The following is a 23,006-nucleotide window of genomic DNA, read 5'->3' as shown; positions in this document are numbered from 1 at the left end:
TCACTGTGGAAAACTGTTTAACAATCTCAACTAAAGCTGGGCTACATATCCTATGACCAAAGATCTATACTAGGATTCTACTCCTAGTATATAAAGAACAGAAATGTGTACATATATTTACCAGGACATGCACATGAGTGTCTATACAGCACTATTCATAATAATCCCATGAATAGGATGGAAAAATTCAACGTGGTATATTGATGCTGTGAAACACACAGTTATGAAAAAGAAAACCAAAATTATGCACCATCACATGGATGATTCTCACAAACTTCTGCCTTCCATGCCTAGATGCTGAATTGATCTGTGATTGAAATTGTGTATGGTGTGAGGTAAGGGTCAAGGTACTTTTTTCTTTTCTTGCTAGAATCATTCATCAAGATGCCCATCATTTCCCTTCTACGTTAGTGTCACCTTTGTCATGTATTGAGCCACTATGTATCTGTTGGTCTATTTCTGGATTCTGGAATCTGTCATTCTGTCTCATTAATCTATTTGTCTAGCCTTCATATATGGAAGCATTAGTTCTCTAACTTTATTCTTCTTCAAGATTATTTGACTACTTTCAAGCCTTTACATTTCTGCATAAATTTTTAAATCATGATCTCAATTTTCATTTAAAAAAACACTAGTATTTTTATTGAGATTATGTTGAATTTATGAACAAATTAGGGAAGGTTTGACAACTTTACGTTATTGACTCTATCACTCCATGTATTTATTTACCCCCAGTTCACTCAATAATGTTTTATAGATGTCTATGGAGAAGAGGTCTTACTCATTTTTCATTGGTTTTTTCCTTAGATATATATTTTATACTATAGCAAGTAATAGCTTTCTTAAATTTCTTTTTTTTTTTTTTTGGTCACTGGTATATAGAAATGACATTGATTCTTGCATATTAGTATTCAGAGACCTTGCTAAATGTCCTTATTAATTCTGTTAGTTTATATATAAATTATTTTTAAATTTTTATATACACTATTGTATCTTCTACCAACAATTCCCTTCCAACCATTGTGCCTTCTGTTTCTCTCTATTGCCTTATTTCACTGGTGGCTAAAAGCTGGTGATAGTGGGCATTCTTGCCTTGTTCCCAGTCTTATTGGGAAAGTTTTTAATGTCCCCTTTTTAAGTGTGGTTTTTGCTATGGCTTTTTTGTAGATTTTTTAAAATTAGGTAAAGAAAGTTCGTTCTATCCTTAGTTTGCTGAGTGTTTTTTTTTTTTAAAATCATGAATGGATACTAAATGCAATCAAATACTTGTTCTGTATCTATGAAGGTATACATATATATTTTTCTTTTTTTCCATTAATGTGATGAATTGTATTGATTGAATTTTGATTGTTAAACTGCCCTTATATTCTTGGAATAAACTCTATGTGGCTGTGATATGGTATAGCTGGATATAAGGTTTGTTAATATTTTCTTTGAGGTTTCTCCATCTGTGGTCACAAAAGAGACTGAGGTTCTGTCTTCACTTTTCCCTTCAATTTTGGGGTAGAAGTTTTCTACCCCAGCCTGACTCCCCTTTCATCCTATATATAGACTTGATTCAATAGGCCTTGCTTCTGTTATTAGCTTAACAAACTTGTCCCTAGGACGCCTATCTTCTCGATCACTGGCAGTGCAAAAAACCTCCTCAAAGACAAAGCAATCATAAGCCAAATCCCATTTCAACCATTCACTGACAATGTGTCCAGTGACAAGTTATAGATCTTCTTGGAGCCTATTTCCTCATCAATGAAATGAGATTTAAAATATTGGATAATAACATACCAAAGCACCTAGGGCAAGTATATGCTCAGTAATTCCTATTTCTTGCTACCTTTTCTATCTAGTGCCTACAAACTTTTAAACATAGGAGAGCATTGGATTACCTATTGAGCTTAGCCAACAGTTGAGATTCAAACCTGCAAATGAAATAATGGGGATGGGAGAAATCTATTCTTTTTGTTGAACTCTTAAGACACAAAGCAGTTATTTACTGCTCCTGCTACGTTTTTAAATACAAGCTCCTGGATTTTTAAAATTAGATAAACATTGCTAGAATTTATCATCTAAAATGCTACAGTTCCTTCCCTGAGGCTTCAAACTCAGGTGTTAATGGTGTATTAAACATTTGGAAGTTGTCCAGAAGGATAGCCTCTCTCCCATATATAACAATATTTATGTAGAAAAGTCAGCTTGGAAGGACACTTTTAAATAAAGTTCCTATTTCTAAAAATATAACTGCAGTGCCATTTGTCAGTGCACAATAAACTTATAACCAGCCTCTAGAGAGCAAAAGGGATGGGAGTTTGTTGGTGCTCTGAGATTATGGTTTTTGCCTCTGCGATGAGAATCAGATAACTGGCTAGGTTTTAGAGATATCCAAATAAATCAGAAGTCGCAAGTTCACAAAATTGGGCCAGGAAGACTGAGTTCAAAGAAGGCAGAAATTTATGAACATCGAGAGCCAATACTTTCATTGTTGTCTGGGGCATTAGACAGGTACCACCCTTCTTATCCCCTGGCATCCCCACCCTAAGATTTGATTCTGGTGACAGCCATGCATGACATCAGAATGATCTCCTACCTAAATCTGGACTTGGCTTAGGCTTTGTACCCCATCGGAGTAGAAGGAACACGGCCTTAAGTTCGACACATCTGATGATAATTCCAGCTCTGCCTCTTACTTGCAGCTCAATTGCCTCATCCATAATATGGGGTTGGTAACTGACTCACCTAGCAAGACCATTGTGAGAACGAAAGGATGTTAAGCTAATATCTGTGAAGTGCCTATTGCAGGGAATGTGCTCAATAAATGGTTGTGGTTGTAAGAATGATGGTATCTATAGTGATAACAGTGGCAACAATTATGATGACAATAACAAAGTCAGCACCCATAGCTTTGGGTGGAGGGGTGCTGAAGGATCACTTGTATTCTATAGGACTACTCTGCTTCCCAAAACAGGAAAAGTAGCCCCACCTGACTCTTGCCTAATCTCCCGACTATTATTTTATGGATGGCTGGGGCCATACACATGGTCTTGGTTAAATGAGCCATGTCTAGTTTCCCCAAAAGTAGAGCCTGACAAAAGGACTTTGGTGCAAGTAGTTTTTGTAGAAGGTGATCCAGGAAGCAGGAGTGAAGGGCCTGGGGTAGAATGACAAGGGAAGAGGAAGAATCAACCTAAGAATATATTTTGAGGTCACTGGCATCAGTATACCTCAGAAAAGTGTACAGAATTGTCCACGAGCATGCACCCCTCCATAGGCGGAGAATTGTCTCCAGGAACACTAACTTCCCTGCACATCAGGTGCTTGCTTGCTGGCCAGCTGGGCTTTCAAAGCTCCAGGGAAAGCCTTGTGGCAGTAAATGGAAAGAAGCACAGTATACTTGAAGTGGACACTCACTCGCAGCATGGGTGTCTCACACTTGCTACCGCTTCACCATCAGCCACCAGAAGATAGAACTGACTCCAGACAATGGAACCTGAGCTCTGAGGCTCTGCTGCTTGCTCCTGGGAACTAGTCTCTTCACCTGATTCAATCTGCTGCTATTTTCTCACCACCTACAACCCCCCATCCAATGGACTTCTACCACTCACCCCCCCCCAACACAATGCTGACTGCCACTAGAACCACCACTACGCTGACCATACACCTTAGAAAATCCAACTCTCCTCTGAGACCTTGCCTTACTCTAATGGACAGACTCTGTGCATGTTCCAGGTTGCTCCCAATCTCTACTTCCCTGGAGAAATGGAATATCAATCTTAAAAGCAACCATTTATTGAATGTTTATTATGTACCAGGAATTGTACTATGTTTATATGGATTTCCCTCTGCGTCATGCATAACAACCCTAGAAGGTGGGTGCTATCATTATTTCCATTTCAAAGAAAAGAAAACTGAGTCTTCAAAACTTTAGGTAGCTTGTTCAAGGTAACACAACTAGGAAATGGTAGAAACAGGAGTGTAATGATGACCTTAAACCAGTAGGAGATAGCCTGTTTCTTTCAAGGCATCTGATGTAAGGATAAACTGATACATATAGGGCATGGATGAATCTCTAATGTATTATGTCAAGTTGAAAATGCCAGACTCCAAGGGCTACCTACTGTATGAGTTATTTATACTATATTCTAGGAAAGACAAAATTATAGGAACCAGAAACAGATCAGAGGTTGCTAAGGGCTGGGGATGGAGGAATGGAGTTGACTACAAAGAGGCACATGGCAATTTTTTTAGGTAGTAGAACTATTTTTTTTAAAGATTTTATTTATTTATTCATAAGAGACAGAGAGAGAGAGAGAGGCAGGCAGAGACATAGGCAGAGGGAGAAGCAAGTTCCATGCAGGGAGCCTGATGTGGGACTCGATCCGGAGACCATGGGATCATGCCCTGAGCCGAAGGTAGATGCTCAACCGCTGAGCCACCCAGGTGTCCCGGTAGTAGAACTATTTTTTTTTTTTAAGATTTTATTCTGTTTATTCATGAGAGATAGAGAGAGGAAGGCAGAGACACAGGCAGAGGGAGAAGCAGGCTCCACGCAGGGAGCCCGATGTGGGACTTAATCCCAGGAGATCATGACCTGAGCGAAAGGCAGATGCTTAACTGCTGAGCCACCCAGGTCTCCTGGTAGTAGAGCTATTTTATATCTTCGTTGTGATTGGTTACATGATTGCATGCCTTTGTCAAAATGCATTAAATGATACATTTGAAAGGATGACTTCTCTTGAATTTAAAATATGCTTTTATTTTTTAAAAAGGAAATAAAGCTTGGGATGCCTGGGTAGCTCAGCAGTTAAGCATCTGCCTTTGGCTTAGGGCATGATCCTGGAGTCCTGGGATTGAGTCCCACATCAGACTCCCTGCATGGAGTCTGCTTCTCCCTCTGTCTATGCCTCTGCCTCTCTCCCTCTCTCTGTGTCTCTCATGAATAAATAAATGAAATATATTTTTTTAAAATTTTAAAGATTAAAAGGAAATAAAGCAGATAGTAATATTCTCCTGATTGCCCCAGCAGTTGTCCAACTATGGGGATAGAAGGGAGCAAAAGTTGAAATTTCAAAGACTGGATGGCATAAATGAGCTTACGTGGTGGCAGCTCAGTATCAGGTTGCAAGGACCTGAAAAGAATTCAAAAAGTGGAAACCGTGAGCTTGACTTTCTCAAAAAGCCTGGAGGTGTAGGAAAGACAAAAGATAGGCCTTGTGGAAAGAGCATTGACGAGAAAATTTTTTTTTACTTGGAATAAGGAAATTTGAACCTCCTACTTCAAGGGAGAAACTCCTTAGTGAAAAAGATATGAAAGGTGGAGCTCATCCATGTATTTACCATCTCTAGCACTGTTTTTTTCCTTTATGGGATCTGAGTTTACATCTGTTTTCATTTCCCTTCAGCCAGAAGTCCTTTAATATTTCATATACAGGTATATAGCAGGTATGCTAGTAATGAAGTCACTCAGCTTGCCTTTATCACAAAGGTGTTTTAGTTACCCTCATTTTTGAAGGATATTTTTGCAGGATATAGAATTCACAGTTGGGCAGCCCGGGTGGCTCAGCAGTTTAGCGCTGCGTTCAGCCCAGGGCCTGATCCTGGAGACCTGGGATCGAGTCCCCTGTTGGGCTCCCTGCATAGAGCCTGCTTCTCCCTCTGCTTGTGTCTCTGCCTCTCTCTCTCTCTCTCTGTCTTTCATGAATAGATAAATAAAATCTTTAAAAAAAAAAAAAGAATTCACAGTTGACAGTTTATTTCTTTCAGAACCTTAGTGATATCATTTCATTGTCTCTTGTTTTTAAAACCAGCAGTCATTCTTATTTTTGTTTTTCTAATTGTAATGCGTCCTATAGGCTCTGGCTGCTTCTAAGACTTTTTCTTTTTCTCTAGTCATCATTAATTGTTTTTGATGTGCATAAGTATAATTGTCTTGGTTTTTATCCTGTTTGCAGTTTATTGGGCTTCTTGGATACATAAGTTGATATTTTTCATCAAATTTTGGGTAATTTCAGGCATTATTTCTTTAAATATATTCATAACTCAATATCTCTATCCTCTCCTTCCAAGATTCCAATAACCCTTATGTTAAGCAACTTACTGTTGTTCCAAAAGTCACTGAGACCCCTGTTCATTTTTTTCTAACATTTTTCTCTGCTTTTTGCTTTGAATTTCTATCACCCTGTCTTCCCATTTATAGACCTTTCTCTTTGCCATATCCTAAAACAGATATTATATTTTCCAGTTCTTGATTTTCCATTGGGTTTTTAAAAAGTTTCTTTCTTGGAACACTTGGGTGGCTCTGTGGGTTAAGCATCCAACTCTTGATTTCAAGTCAGGTCTTGATCTCAGTGTTGTAAGATAGAGTCCCGCATCTCCACACTGGGTGTGGGCCTGCTTGAGATTCTCTCCCTCTGCCCTCTCCTTCAATCCATGTACTTGCACTGTCTCTCTCTCTCTCTCTCTCTCTAAGAAAATAATAATAATTTCTTTGTCTGCTGAGAATCCTCCTCTGTTCACCCATTATGTTCATCTCTTCCTTAAATCCTTGAATTTGATAGTAGGTGTTTTAAGGTCCTTGTATAGTAATCCCAGCAAACCCATCATTTTAGGAACTCTTTCTTTTGACTGTTATTTTTTCCTCATGGTTATAGATCATATTTTCCTGCTTCTGCACTTTTTAGTAATTTTTGACTATATGATGGACATTGATGAGTAACTAGATTTATCTTCTTTTAAAGAGTATGGAGTTTCAATCTGGCAGTTGGTTAATTTACTGGTATATCTGCTTGTTTTACTTTCAAGGCTTGTTTTCTAAGCTTTGTCAGGGTAAGTCCAGACTAGCCCTTACTCTAGTGCTGAAGTATTTTTCTCCCAAATTATGCCTTTTCCTGGGTCTCAGGTGAATGCTCAGAATGGTCATCAAGTTGTCTTGAATATGGATGGTTGGAATCCGGTCCCTTCAGTATTATGTGACTTCTGCAATCTCCAGTCAGCCCTTAGCTACCCAGTAGCTTTATTTCCCAAGCCTTTGGAGTTTTGTCCCGCACATGCATGGCTTAGTGGTTGCTCAAAGACTTAAAGGGACTCCTGTGCATGTTTCTGAAGTTCCTTCTCTGTGCAGCATCCTCCTCTCTGGCATTCTTAACAGTAAATCCTATCTACCCCAGAAGCCTCAAATTCCTATCTTTATCTCCTCAGCTCAGAAGATTGTCATGCTCTGTTGTACCACAAACCAGAAAATGTCTGGGACAAACATGGGGCTCACCTCTTCTGTTACCCTTCTCTCAGGGGTCATAGTGTTTGCCATCTATTTTCTAACATCTGAACATTGGCGCTTTATATACATCTTACCCACTATTTAGTCACTTATGTTGTGAGGGCTAGTCCGGTGCCATTTATTCCATCAGAGTGAGGAGCACAAGTTGTGTGAGCATAAATAAATTTGGAGGGCGTCTGCAGACAAAACCATCATTATATTCTTCTCTATTTCATGTTGCCTTCAAGATAAAATAAAAACTTTTTTATTAAGACACTCATGTCTCTTCTGATTTGTCTGGTTGACTGGCTTTGTCATTGATCATCCCTTCTTTATAAATACACACTGTCTCTCTTTCTTTCTCTACCTTGACCTACCTTATGGTTTCCCATGTACCTCTGACTTTCTCTTATGTCCTGCTTTTGCACAATTCTTGTCCTTCTACAAGAATACCTTCCTCCTTCCCCGTAATTGCCTTCCTAGCTCCTACTTACCCTTCAGAAGGTAGCTTAGCTGTCATTTCTTCCAGAAAGCTCTCTCTGGTACAGTCTGGTTTGCATATCCCCCATTCGTGTTTTTATATCACTCTGCATTGCCTTTATGAAAGTTGTACTACGTATACTTTATTGAAATTACCTGTCATGACCTGTCCTCCATGCAGTCCACCTCCTCTTCCAAACTGAACGTCTCAAGGGCCAGGACCAAGGCTGGATTCCGCTCAGAGTCTCCATGACCTAGCACAGATTTTGTCAAACTTTTTTTTTTTAATTTATTTTATGATAGTCACACAGAGAGAGAGAGAGAGGGGCAGAGACATAGGCAGAGGGAGAAGCAGGCTCCATGCACCGGGAGCCCGACGTGGGATTCAATCCCGGGTCTCCAGGATCGCGCCCTGGGCCAAAGGCAGGCGCTAAACCGCTGCACCACCCAGGGATCCCTGTCAAACTTTTTCTATAAAGGACCAGATAGTAAATACTTTAGGGTTTGCAGGCCAGGCAGTTTCTGTCGTAACTACTCATCTCTGCCATTGTAGCAGGAAAGCAGTCATAAATAATACATAAGTAACATGTAAAATATAAAACTTTATTGGGGGGAAAAAAAACAGGCCACGGGCTGTGGCTTGTTGATTTCTAACCTAGCACGTAGTATGCCTAGTAAACATTTATTTAGTGAATGAATTAATGGAATAGAATATTATTATTAGAAGCCTCAGAGGAAATGCAAAAGAATATGATCCATTGTGTAAGTGCAAGTGTTTTCCCTGGAATGGAAAAATGACATTTTTCTTAAGACCTTAAGGAAAGAAAAAAGGCTAGCTGAAGGTGAAGGTGAAGAGGGCAGAAAGATAGAAAGTTGAGGAATTTCTGGCCAAACTGACAGATCTCCCCATGCAGGGTTTTTTTTTTTTTTTTTTTCCAAGAGGCCATGCCGGGAGGGGATCCTGAAAACCTGAATAGCTTGGTCAGAGTGAGTTCCTGAAGCCACCAAAGGCAGGAAGAGCCAGAGGGCAAGTACAAGCTGTGTCCTGGGCAGCACCCAGGGGCAAACCAAGGAGCCAAGTTCTGTAGCCAAATCCAAAACATCAAAACCCAGGCAGATTCTGGAACTGAGCCTAGGGTGAGAACAGCAAGGGCCAGAGGAAAATGAGATCCAAGACAACTTTTATGAATAGGGCTGGCAGGCCGACCACATTTTTCTGCTTGTCACCAGCCACATGGTGCCTGGATAAGTCTGTGGATGGGTTGACCTGGGTCTTCTCGGAAGAGTTAAGTAACAAGGTTATCCACTCAGACATAAAAGGAGGACATGGGGATTGGAGAGGCAGCTAGCAGATCCATAAGGACCCAACCAGCACCTAAAATCGAAGATTTGCTGAGATACAGTGGGTGAGTTGTAGCAATGTAGACACCAAGGCTGTAGGACGTCTCCAGTGAAGCGCTGTGAATGTCATGTCAAGGAAATGCATGGGGGACTTTTTGCAGGACTGAGATTGTCAGCGGAATGCAGCCTCTGACAAAGCAGGCCGGCAAAGCTGGGCCTTGCTGAATACCTGCCACAGGTAGGACCCTTCAGAGAATCCATCTATGTGCAACACGCATCCTTCCACATGAGACAGAAAGCCAGGCACGGCTCTTCTTTTATCAGCAATGGCCTTTTCAGCTTTGTTGTGAATTTGGGCATCACTGGCAACTTAGCACCAGCCATGACAACAGAAAAGGTGTCAGAAGTGAGGGTACAACACGTATATTCAGGATGTCACCTTGGAGGGGCTTTTCAACCGGGGTATACCTGGTATCAGTATCTCAGACTCACACATCTAATCATTTCTTCCTCTCAGCTTCCCACCTGCCTCCGTCCCATCTATGCTTCATCTAAATTACTGGGAATAAACGTCTAGACTCAGGTATGTGTAGGCCGCTAGAACACTACTGGAACCAGACAGAGGCCTGCTAAACCAAAGAGCTTTGGCCTTACCTGAGAGCCAAAAGGGTTGGCGATAGTCTCGGTCCCTGACCCCAAAACTGAAGCCCTAGTGTTTCCCCAAGGACCTCAGCCGTAGCCCCCCACACTCCCGCCCCCGAGCATCCCTTTAAGAAAGCCACAAGCATGTACCCTGTCTCCTCCTCCCTGGGCCTTCTGTTACCTGTGGCTTCTCCCTCTCCCTCCTCCCTTATTTCCTGGAGGATGCTGGAGCCCCGGGCCTCACTTCTCTGTGTCCCAGCTAACTGGGTCCGCTGAGCCACCTCAGTCTCAGGCCCCAGACCACTGAGTCCCACTTGGATGATTCCCTCCTGGATTTTCTTTCAGCTTCAGGTCCTTGCATCTGACGTTCTGACATCTCTACCCACCCATTCTAAACCAGACCGTCCTCCAATCACCTGCTCAGGTCTTTTTTGCTTCCCATGCCTTCCAGAAGCTTGTCTGGATCTGCTCCTGGCCATCCTATTAGTATTTAATTTGACTGGCTAATATTTATTGAGCCTACTTTGTGTTCCAGCCACTAGTCTTGACTTCAGAACAACCCCTGGAGACTGGTCATGTCAATCTCCAGATGAAGAAACTGAGTGGAAGAGGGATTACTGATTACTTGTCCAGTCTAGAACTGAGCTTCAGAACTGAGCCTGGAATACACGATGGTCAAACTCAGAACCCAGAGCTTTAACTACATGCCCACCCTGCCTTCTGAAGTCTGTCCAATCTTCCCTCTTGTTGGCTCGTACCTCTGATCCCGTGTCTGCATTCCCTTTCCACTGCCCCTAAGTCCCACCCGACACAACTCACGCAAGAGAGTGTTGATGGGTCTCCTCACCCTGGGCCCTCTCCCTTGGCACCACTGGATGTGGCCTGGATACAGGTGCGGTGCCTTGTGGTGGGGAGCGCAGCTCGGGCCCTTGAATCCCAGTGTCCTCTCTCATCCACTGTGCGAACCTGGGTTAAACTCACTTAACCTCTCTGAGTCTGGGTTTGCTCATGTGAAAAATGGGAATTCTTACAGCTTCTGTGTCAGAGCAGGCTCTCTCTCCTTTTTTTTTTTTTTTTTTTTTTTGAGTGTTTAATGCAATAATGTAGGTCAGGCCTTGGCACAGTGCCTGGCACTTAGTAAAGGCTCACTGCATGTTGACTATTGTCATATGATTCTTCCCAGAAGGAAACTTCCATTATGTTTCTCCCTCTCGTGGTGGGTACTCAGCACTCTCCTCAACCCAGTCCTGACTTTCTTTTTCATCTTCCCTCTTTGCCTTCCATCCCTCCAGTCCACCAAACAGTCTTCTCTCTTCCTCGACCTCTCAGTGCCACGTAGGGAAAAGAGTGTTTGCTCCAGGGCCAGGGAGACCTGGAGTTGAACCCCCGGTTTTGACCCTCCTGACTCTGAGCTTCGGCAGCTTCCTTAACGTCTCTGGGTCTCAGTTTTCTTACTATAAAATGAGAATGAAGGTGTAGTGAGGGTCACACCTAGGACAGCATCATACCTGACACCTAGTAAGTATTTAATCCTCTTATCTGTGTCATCATTGGAATTCCCACTTCTCCTGTCCTGCCAGCCTTCCTAGGAAAGTTTCTTCTGGGAAAGTTTCCTTGCTCCTCTGTCATCTTTTGGATTCCTCTTGTGGATTGGATTCCCATTACGCTTTCCATCCATAACACTATCGAGAACTTTGCATTGTACAGTTTTTTTAAATTTTCATAGTTCTTTCCAAAACCAGCCCAATTAGTTTGCACAACTCTTGAGAAATAGTCTGGCTAGTAATAGTTTTAATAGGCAAACTGAGGCTCTGATTCATGGGCATGCATGGAGGCCTGGAGCACAGTTCCTCTGGCTCTTGGTCACCAGTGCCTGTCTCCCTGTACCATTCTGCACCCGAGTCACTGCCACTCACCTGAAGTCATTACCTTTTCTGATGTTGCAGATTGTTTTCCATGGATTCCTGCCTTCTCCCCCCAGGGGCAATAGAGTCTGCTCCCTCCCCATAGCTAGCGCCTGGGAGGTATCTATTTATGTGGTTGATATCATTCAGTGGGTTGAAATTTGAATTAATGTGGTAATTTGCAAGATCATTGTAGGAAATTAACAACTAAATTGATCAGAAAGTTAAACTGATACAATGACATTTTATTCAAGGGTAAGAAACCACAAAGATCCCATTCTTGAGGCACCTGCTTCTCTGTACTCATGCTTTTGGACTTTGATTCTTTGGATTTGGGGACTTTGGAGTTAGCAGCTCCATCCCCCTCTGCTCTGCGTTCTTGTTTCTATAATATCCCTGACCATGCTGGATCCTAAGTAATCTGCTTAACCATCTGTTTCCCCACCCCCAGACTGTGAGTCCCTCCAGGACAAGCCCTTGTCCAATTTCTGTTGGTGTCCAGAACCTGCCACTGTGCTTGGCACACAGTAAATGGAAGTTGAATGAATAAATCAGAAAGACCCATCTGGGCCCATCCCCTCCTCTCCCTATGATTATGCTCCGTTCTAGTCTCTTCTCTTATTTCACAATACATAGATTTCTTATTTCCTCTGCTGAATAAAAGGCAGGTTTCATGTTTTACTCATTTTTGTAGCCTCCCTAACAACCGGGAAAGGAGGAAACTCTAATTATTGAGTGTCTATTGTGTGCCAGTGGTGATTTCACATATATTATCTCATCTTTTAAAAATTGAATTTAATTCTTATATATGTCAGTAAGATAGGCATTCTCATCCTTGAATTACAGAGGAGGGAGCTGAGACTCGGAAATAAAATAACTGGAATTTGACCACATTGACATAGCTAGAAAGTAGCAATGCTGGCATTTGAATCCCTGTCTGCTGGTGTTAAGGCTAATGCCTTTCTTTTTTTGTTGGTGGTAGTGTTTGTTTTTTAACAGCATGCAGGTTAGCTGAGTGTGTTAGCCCAATAGGTGTCAGGAACTCTGCTGAGTTGAGACTTGAATTTAATCACACTGAATCAAATCTGTGTAAGCCTGCTCCGAAATGTTTCTCCCCTTTGATTGTTTGGATGAAATCCTTTGGTTTTTTTGTTTTGTTTTGTTTTGTTTTAATAAATTTATTTTTTATTGGTGTTCAATTTGCCAACATATAGCATAACACCCAGTGCTCATCCCATCAAGCGCCCCCCTCAGTGCCCATCACCCAGTCATCCCCCGCCCCCCGCCCACCTCCCCTTCCACCACCCCTAGTTCGTTTCCCAGAGTTAGGAGTCTCTCATGTTCTGTCTCCTTTTCTGGTATTTCCCACTCATTTTTTCTCCTTTCTCCTTTATTCCCTTTCACTATTTTTTATATTCCCCAAATGAATGAGACCATATAATGTTTGTCCTTTTCCAATTGACTTATTTCACTCAGCATAATACCCTCGGATGAAATCCTTTGGAAAACATGCACTAAACACTCACGGTGCGTCAGACACAGTGCCGGGCACTGGGGACATAGCACTGGGCACTGGGGACATAGCGCTGATGACAGGTCTCCTCGAGGACATTATGGGCTGGCGGGCAAACAGACCTGAAGCAGTGATCGTACATGTGATCTGTGCTGTGGGGAGACAGGAGACAAGACTTAGGTCAGTCTGGGGTGGGGGTGGGGGATCTTGGGGACTTCTGGGTAAATCATGAAGGAGGGATGACGGCTGGCCAAGCCAAGCGAGAAGAGAGCCACGGGCAACAGCATGTGCTAAGCCCCTGAGGTACAGAACTGTAGGCAGAATGGGTCTGGGAAAAGGGGGCATTTTGGTGGAACAAGGCAGAGGGAGCAAGAGATGCTGAAGCTGGTCTCCGTATGTTCACAGCATGAACAAAGGTCACGAGTGGCTCCCAGCCCTTGCCCCTGCACAGAAGTAGTGCTCGTGGCTTGGATGACAGCTAGGACAGTCCCCCCGCTCAGGAAGTGACTTACAGAAAAAGCGGGCAGCACATCCGTCTGTCTTCTCTAGGGAATTGATGGATGAACAGTGTTTGCATCTCCCCGATGTGTAGGAAACAATGAGCAAGCCATCGGCGGGCTGGCATAGTGATGTGGGCTGCCCTGGGCAGGCCGGGAGGGGGGCTTCCCCGTGTTCCCCAGGCCCAAGGCTGATGTCAGCAGGATCGGGCCTTGTCCGGAGTAGTCTGCGTACGTGCTGGGGTGGAGCAGAGTCCAGTCACGATGGCCACAGGTGGTAAGCTGCAGGTACTGCATGTGGCACCGGGGTCCAGCCAGTTCGGGTTTTCCTCTGTGCTGTGCCCCCAAATGTTCTTTACCTCGGGGCTTCAGTAGCCAACCAAAGAATGGCTGAGAACTGAACTGGCCTATGATGAATTGTATGTTATTTAGCCAGTAATTGATTACTGTGTGTGTGTGTGTGTGTGTGTGTGTGTGCTCGCACCCATCACTGGCAGAAACAACACCCAGCGCAGTGCTGATGTTGACTCTCCATCCTCCCTCTGGCACTTTGAAAAGCCCTCAGTCAGTTTTGTCTTGGTCCTGTCCAGATGCTGTTCTGTTCCCCCCTGTGTCACCCTCAGGTTCCCTCCTGCACTCCCTATGGCCACCAGCCCCCGCCCCCTACCCGTGATCCTCAGCAGTGGGATCAGTCCCTTCCACACATCCAGACTGCCTGCCCATCCTCTCACCCGGCTGGCTCACCTGCCCCGCATCCTGGAAGGCACAGAAAAGCCAGCTCAAAGTCAACCAAGCTCCTTGCCGAGAATTGCCCAAGCCTGCTCCCCACTCACTCCCTCTACCCTTGGCTCCCCGCTCTCCCGCCACAGCTCTACAATCTCATTTTGCTCCATCTAATGCATTCTTCACACTGCTGCCTGGATGACTTATCTAAAATTCAAATGCGATCATGCCATTCCCCTGCTCAGGACCCTTCAGTGGTTTCAGACCCTTTCAAATGATATCCAAACTCCTGGAGCATTTAGAGCAGAGCCATCCATGAGCGGCCTCCTTCCTACCTCCCTGGCATCGCTTCCTGCCTCTCCCCTGACAGTTGGTGACACAGCGATGCTAAATTACTTATGGCTCCCCAAACACACAGTGTTATTTAATGCTTCTGAGTCTGCCAGAAATAGCTTCTCCTCTCTAGTCTGTCTTACAAATCTGATCAGCCTTTCAAAGTCTCACAGTCGTCCCCCTTCTCTGAAACGCTCCCCAACAGAAGTCATCATTCTGGGCTGCCTCTGTGTCTCTCTCAAGCATCTGTTGCTCTCCTGTCTGCACATTCCCAAGACCTTCTTGCTTCCCGGGATGGTCTTATTCCTCTCTGGACAGCACAGGGCCTAACACAGGTGCTTAGCCAGCACTGGTTGAATGATTGTCAAATGACACTTTGTTCCCAACATATAAGGGGCTCATGTTTTAGCCACAGCCACGCTGATTACCTGCATCCTGATTGGCTTTCCCAGGTCGGGCCAATCACTGGTCTGCAATCATTGGTGGATCCCACTCCAAGAACTACGTGCTGTGGGAGTACGGAGGATATGCGAGTGAAGGTGTCAAGCAAGTTGCGGAATTGGGCTCACCCGTGAAAATGGAGGAAGAAATTCGGCAACAGGTAAGAAAATCAATCACAGAATGACCAAAAACCAGGAATGCAGCCAAAGCATCCCTTCGATTTCTTTCCCAGGGGCTTGATGTTTATAGTTCAATGTGCTGGATGATCGGTGCCATTGGAAGCAAAATCTATTTGCTGAATTTGGGGGTTTCTGTCAAATTGAGGACAGAGTCACCCATGTCCATCTTGTTGTCTCAGATTTTCCCTGTCAGGATTTGCATTTTCTCTAGTTTGGGCTAAAAGCTGCTGCTGTGGCCACGTTGGTGGGATGCCATGTCTCTGGCCTCCCAAGAGTCAGTGCAGTGACTTGGTTGTTTTTGATCCTTGAGAGGGTCAAGGGAGTGACCCCGAAGTCACCCAAACCAAAATCACCATTTCAAAATCACCATGAAAATAAGCTGTTTATCAGCACATGCTTCCTGTAACAATACCTCGAGGTGTTTGACAAAGTAGTGGGTCATTAGTCGTAATAGTTATGGATCGAAGCATCTTTTAGACACTATGTACCATGTTACATGGACCCAGGAGCTAGGCTACGTTCTAGGTCTCTCCTCATCCCATTGAGAGACGAGGGAGAAATCGGCCGTTGTTCTTTTGGATTTGATTCACTAACAGTGCCATCGTCCCTCATCCAAAGCACTAGAAAGAAGCCGAGGAGGAATCTGGAAAGAAGAGCTGCCATAGTTTTTCTATGGCCATTCACGGCTGTACTATGGAGAGGTGGTGGGGCAGCTTGACAACCCCCACCCACAGAAGCCCTTCAGGCCTGAGAGAGCGCAGTGGGCAACCGTGGCTCACTGCCCACAAGCGCTCAGAGGGGAGTAAGGAAAGAGCAAGCCATGCTTGGGATGTGGTCATTTCACAACACACGTCACTGTGAGGCTGACCCACATCTGAGACCGCAGGAGGCCCTGGAGACACTGGGCCCGCGTCTCATGGTGTGTATGTGCCCAGAGGCCTGAGCGGCACCGGAGGGCAAGCACAGCTGAGGGCCCTGGTGCTTCCCTTTGAAGTCTCCCATCGGGACTCCAAGCTGCCCACAAACTTTAAACTGAATGCAGCAAAGGTCACCCTAACTCCTCCTATAATCCCCTGAGGAATCTTTTTGGACCAGAGTCCAGAAATGCCCAGGAATTAGCTTATGTTTCTTATTAATTTGATTTAAAGCCTTTTCTACATTCTTGGGAAAAAAATGTTTAACCAGATGTTTTAAGACTGCATGCTATTCATCACAAGTGCATCCAACGAACTAGTTAGTGGTGTTTCTCTGACTCCGGCCGCCATGCCTCACGATGGGCATCATTCATTCAGGCTAAAGCACAGCACAGACATCGGTGAAGCCATAGAGGGCTCCAGCTTCGTCCTCATCAGCCCAGCCTGTCAGAGGGGAGGATCCTTTGTTTGGGATCCTGAGGGACCGTGTTCCTGGGTCTCAAGCGTAGGATTATGGTACACTGGCTTATCAAGTTCCATTGTGTGCTATGGTGTTAAAAAAAAAAAAAAAAAGAAGAAGAAAGAAAGAAAGAAAGAAAGAAAGAAAGAAAGAAAGAAAAGAAAAAAGAGAAAAGAAAAGAAAAGAGAAAAAAGAAAAGAAAAGAAAAGAAGAAAAGAAAAAAAAGAAAAGAAAAGAAAAGAAAAAATTACAAATACTAAAGTTTGCAAATAAATTAGGTCAAGGTCAAGGACATCTTCATAATAATGCCAGTCTCCTTCGTTGTCTTTTTTGAGAGATTTCTGGAGGGAAGAGAAATAGGTATGAATCATGAGAAACTGGGACCCGTTGTGCCAGCAAACATTATTTATCATGTGTCATAGCAGCACAAAGGTTGGAAGCTGATGGATGGGGCTCCCAGCCTTAGTGTGTCCCCCTCAGGAAAACATTCTTTGGTGTGTTCCTAACCAGCACACATGGGATTAGCTTCTGTGCCATGCAGCCTGCCTATCCCAGCTGGTAGTATTCCTGACATTAAATCGTAATGATAAGTTTAATTATGAGTACTGTACTTGGGAATTAAAATTCCACTGAGCATATCTTGGGGTGTGTCACTGTCTTTCAGGCCCTCTGGTGCTGGATATCTACTCTCATGTCTAGCCTGGGAAGACAGTAGTATTATCTCAGTTTTACAGATAAGGAAACTGAGACACAGCCAATAGCTAGAGAATACCAGAACTTGACCCCAAATCTGCCTGGTTCCAACACTTGTACACAGTAGCGCATATATAATTTGCGGGGCCTAGTGCAAAGTGGAGTCCCTTGTTCAAGACTTAAGAACTCTAAGGTGGTGATACTGTGAATTTCACAGGATGGGGTCCTGGGAGTCTGCTGGTCACATACCCTTGAAGCTGGCCCTGCCCATCTACTTCTCTGCCCCCCCAAACTCCTCTCACCAGCCCCTGAAATAATCCATTTCCAGAGCTCCACTAGCAGTGCATCAAGCCCCCCAGCCCCTTGGAAAGTCAGTCAGATAGAGTGATTTCCACTTCCAAACAATTCATAGTTCTCAATATTGTTCCCTGCAAACACATAATTTATTATAGTTTTCTGTAAGTCAGGTAAGGAACAACATAAAAAGGAGCAAGAATATGAATCCTCCTAGAATATAAAAGTGTCCTCTGAATAACTGGGAGCTTGTTTGAACAGATCTACAAACTAACACAGTGTTCTTAGCTTTTAATGCCTTATATCCTACCAATCGCTCTATCAAAGAACCTGAGTCCAACCGGGATGAAAAAAAAGCCCTCTTTTCCCAAGAAAGACATTTATATGCTTACTAGCATTCTCTTATTATAGACTTATCGCTTGCTTGCAAGTTTCAAGGGCATTAAAAATCACAGTACATATTGTTGGAGGTAAATCTTATGCTAATGGCTTTCAAACACAAATGAACCAAAATAATAATCCCATTAGTAGTGGAAAATTGTAATAATATTATTGAGTATAAATTTTAGTGTTACTGTAACTGCAAAACAACCAAGAAAATTAATGAAAAATCACAGTAGCGTTACTGGCTATAACACCGGTGGCCACAAAGAGTGGGGGAAAGGCACAATCACACTCCTTAGCAGAGAGACAGTGTCCTGGTGGGGAGTGGGGACTGTGGATTAGAAATACTGAGCTACCTACCATTTACATCAATATGGGTGGAACTGAGGGTATTATGCTGGGTGACATAAGTCCATTGGAGAAAGACAATTGTCATATGGCTTTGTTCATATGTGGAATATAAGAAGTAGTGAAAGGGACTATAAGAGAAGGGGAGGAAAATGAATGGGGAAAAATTAGAGAGGAAGACAAACCATGAGAGACTCCTAACTCTGGGAAACAAGCACAGGGCTGCAGGAGGGGAGGTAGGTGAGGGGTTGGGGTTACTGGTTGACGAGCATTAAGGAGGATGCACGATGAGATGAGCACTGGGTGTTATACTATATGTTGGCAAATTAAATGTAAATAAAATAAAAAGAAAAGAAAAGAAAAAGAAATCCTGACCTCAGGCTAGACTGACAAGTCGCAAATCAGTAACCCAAGGCAGGTGGAGGCAGTAGGAAATGGTAGATCACACTTGTAGGCAGACCCAGGAACTCGAAGTGAGCTGATGTATACTCACTGTTATGAAAACGTTGCACTGAGTCCATTTCCACGTTATCCAGCACACCCCTAGGTCATGTGTACTAGGTGTCTGGTCCTCTGCCAGATGCGGCTCAAAGATGGTCCCTCATTCACCATGTTGGTCATGCTAGAAACCTAGGCATCACCCTTGATTCTATCCCCTGCCCCAACTTTCTGCCTTCTGTCCTAAATTCATCCAGTTCACTTCCTTAACATCAAGGCTCCATCTAAGCCATCCTCATCTCCTGCCTGAATTATCATACTAGTTTCCTGGTCTCCCAGTCTCCGGTCCTCCTTCTCTTATCCACACTGCTCCAGGACCGTTTCAGTAAAACACAAATAAGATTATGCCATTCGCTCTGACACAGATGTCCTCATTGACCCAAAGAAAAAGTCCAAACTCCTTATCATAGCTTGAAAACCCTCCATGATCCAGCCTTGTCTCACCTCTCCCGTCATATTTCTTGCTGCAGCTCTAAGCTTTGCCCAGCCAGAACCTCTTTTATTCTCCCCAATGAGGTGTCTGGGTGTTCCCCCCAGCCTAGAACATCTTCCAGCTTGCCTTCACCTGGTGGACTCCTAAGTATTCCTCCATGCTCAGCTTACATGTTGCTTCTTCCCAGAAGCCTTCTCTAATTCAGGACCAAACGGGCGCTCTTGCAGGGCGCTCACACAGGGCCTGATACTCCCCTGTCATCACCACCATCACATTTACTGTAGGCCCTTGTCAGATGTCTCTCCATCACTAAACAGCAAAGTTCCAATCTGCAAAGTTCCACGCTTCCCATCGGCGTGTCTTCTGAGCTGGGCAGACTGTTAGCTGCTTCATGAATGTTTCTTGAGCGTATTCATTTATTCACTCAACTTTACTGAATGCCACCTAAATGCTAGGCCTCACAGATGCGGCAGTGAGCAGATGATTCCCTGCCTTCGTGGAGTCTCTGTTCTAGCAGGGGAGACAAGGACAAAATTAAATACTTAGAAATTAGGGTAAGTAAAAAGAAACCAAGATGAGATGACACAGAAAGCAGTGTTAGGGAGGGACTGGGAATTAAGGTGTCCGGGAAAGATCTCCCCAAAGAGTAGCCCTTAAGCCGAGACCCAAAAGAAAAACATAAGGAAAAGGTCATTCTAGATGGTGACAACAGCATATGGAAAGGCCTTGAAATGGAAAAGCGCTTTCAGACCGAAGAGAAGGGACACCTGGGTGGCCCAGTGGTTGAGCGTCTGCCTTTAGCTCAGGGTAGGATCCCAGGGTCCTGGGATCGAGTCTGCATTGGGCTCCCCACAGGAACCCTGCCTCTCCTTCTGCCTATGTCTCTCATGAATAAATAAATAAAATCTTAAAGAAAAAACAAAAAGACCCAAGAGAAGACTGGTGTGGCAAGAGGAAAGGGAGGGAGGGAGGGCAAGTGTGGCCCAACATGAGGCCAAGTTGAAGAAAAATTTGCAGGTAGGGTGGAAGAGACAGGTCCCTGAATATCCAGTCTAATAAGGTACTTAGACTTCAGGGGACTCTGTGCATCAGCCGGGGAAATGCAGGCATTGGACTGTGACAATCCCTAATGTGCCATTTCCTGAACCTCCCCAGGCTTTAACAGCCCCTGTCCCCCCATGGCCAGAGACGCATGTTAGCTTCCATGTCAGATGTGGAGGCTGGGTCCAGAGCCCCTCCCTGGGCTTCTTAGCTCCCTCTCCAGCCCTGCTCCTCAACTGGATCATCTCCACCATTTCCTTCTCTGTCTCCCCAGGTAGGCGGTGTGTCCCCTGAATCAAGTGCCACCTGGTTTTCCTCACTGCTGGAGTCTCTTTTTCAAGCCCACCCCTGCTTCTGTCATACCTACTCTGCTGCTTTAGTATGGTTTCTTTTTATCACTTCAATTTTAAACATGTCTAATTGTTTCTTTCAGATTACTCTATTATCTCAGGGTCTTAGTTAGGGATTAATCTTCCTTTAAACTGAACTTGATATCTCTCCCCATCTCTAGTTTCCTCGTTTGCTTATGGGCTGTTCCCACACCTGCATTCCATGGATCCAGCAGATGCTTTTCTTTATTTTCTGGTGGGCCTCCTATGTGCTCAAGTGGTGATGGTTCCTTGGGGGTGACATCATATTTCCATCTTGTCCACCCACATTTTTATGTCATTTCTCAGTGTGGAGATCCCCCCTGAAGGCCCAGCATAAATATGGACTCTACATTTAAGAAAGAGAGAGAGAGAGAGAGAGACAGGCAGGCTGGGGCTTCCATTCCCAGCAGGAGAATTTTCATTCGGGGGGTCAGGACACAGGACAAGCATCCTTGCCACTTTCCTAAGGTGGTTGGTGGGAAGTGGCCCCACTCCCTGTTCAGGAGCCAGGCAGCCCTTTAGAATGTCCAGCCTGATGCAGTGGGGGCGGGGGGGGAACCTTGGGGGGCGGTGGTCTTCCCACATCTCATCTCATACCACCTCAGGACTTGCCCTTCTCTCCTCATGTGGCTTTAAAACCCCTGCCCCTGGGGCCCACATCCCAGGCCATGGCCCCAGCAGGCCACCATGTGCGAGTACCTGTTCAAACTTCCTTCCCCGTTGCTGGCATCCAGGAAATTTTTCTAAATTTGTCTAAGTTTTTAGTTGTATATTTTTTAAAATCTGCCTATTGTATTTTGTCTTACATTTTTATGTGTTTGAAGCAGGAGGGAGAAAGCTGGGCTTTTGTATCAGCTCAGTGTCTCGTGTTTCCAGATATCCACCTAACATCTCCAGCACCTAACACGGTGTCTCATGCCTAGCAGGTGCTCAACAAATATCTGAATTGGTTAATCGACAAGCAAGCCATGAATGTTTCTTGCATAAAACCTTGAGGGTTAAATGGCCACTTACTCATAGAAAATGCCCCCCCCCACACCTAAAAAAAAAACACTCCAGCTTTTATATATCCCTGGATTCAAGACTTCTGTGACTGTAAGAGGTCAGATAATGGTGAGCCCTAAAGAGGGCATTGATTATTTCATTTCAGGAGGCCTTGCTTTGGCAGATTACTTAAGCCAGCCGGCAGGATTGTCACACCACCTGTGGCATAGGAATCAATAAATTAGCAGGTGTTCTTTTTCTTTAAAGTTAAAATAGTGTATAGGGCTCTGGGAACGGACAGGAAGGGCTTGAGAATTTTCCTTTCTCATCTAATCCTTTAAAACATTTAAATCCTATGTCTACCGAACATTTGTTTTTCCTGATTTTTTGTTTCTAAAATTTGATCTCTTTCTTCTAATTAAAACCCTTGCCTTATTTCTCATGTTTTCCATGGATCGTGACATGCTGCCTCATTTGGTTGAGAAAGTCACTCAAACCCACACACATACACACACGCACACTCATTACCAGTTTTTGTTTATAATAATAAAGCTCCAATGATCTTCAGTACTTGTGAGAAGTAGACTGTGTAATAACTAAAAGCATTGGCTGTGAACCAATATTTCCTGTGTTCAATGCTGGCTCTGTTACTTACTGTGTGACTTTGACGAGTTACTTAACCCCTCTGTGACTCCGTTTCCTATTCCATGAGATGAGGGTGGTTATAGTACCTCTTCAGAGGGTTACTGTGGGGACAGAGTGCTCTGATGTATGTACAGTGGTTGGGGCAGAGCCTTCCTTGTAGAAAGTGCTCACTGAATGCTATCTATCATTGCCATGTTTTCATTGTTGGGTCTCCATTTCCTCATCAGTGAAATCAGAGTTTTGTCCTCGAATGGAAAAGCTTCTGCAGGTGTTAGAAAAGCTAGTGATAAAAAAAAAAAATTAAAAAAAAAAAAAGCTAGTGACTCTAATTGTTCATTTTGTCACTCCTCAGCCTGAGAATACCCACAGGATGAGGACATAACTGCTTTGCCATCCTCCAAGCTCTGCCTCTGCCTGCCCCTCTTACCCTGCTTAGTAATGCCGTCTCCCTCCCAATATATGCCCTACCCGTCTGTCCCAAAGTTGGCCCTAAGCAATTTAAGGACAAAAACCACATTGTCATATCAAAAAGGAGCCACGGCAAAGCTGCATACCCATTCCAACGCTTTTCTTCTCCTGAGACTCTTCTTCTTCCTTGGAATAGCCTTATCTGGGTGTCTGCCGGAGCTAGTTCAGTGCTAT

General features: G+C 44.1%; 1 protein-coding gene across 2 annotated transcripts in view; it reads left to right on the top strand.

The window, feature by feature from the left end:
• SPON1 (spondin 1) overlaps positions 1-23,006 on the top strand; it is a 252,810-nt gene that overhangs the window by 129,954 nt on the left and 99,850 nt on the right. For both annotated transcript variants that reach the window (XR_011995091.1, XM_072725596.1), the window contains exon 6: positions 15,132-15,280. Coding sequence is in view for 1 of the 2 variants with exons in the window: in XM_072725596.1 (XP_072581697.1) it covers positions 15,132-15,280 (149 nt within the window). In the remaining variant the exon portion in view is untranslated. The remainder of the gene's footprint in view (positions 1-15,131; positions 15,281-23,006) is intronic.

The sequence above is a fragment of the Vulpes vulpes genome, chromosome 11 (assembly GCF_048418805.1).
Source record: "Vulpes vulpes isolate BD-2025 chromosome 11, VulVul3, whole genome shotgun sequence".
Classification (NCBI taxonomy): Eukaryota; Metazoa; Chordata; class Mammalia; order Carnivora; family Canidae; genus Vulpes; species Vulpes vulpes.
The sequence above is the reverse complement of the archived record's forward strand: the minus strand, read 5'-3'. Positions and strand labels throughout refer to the sequence as shown.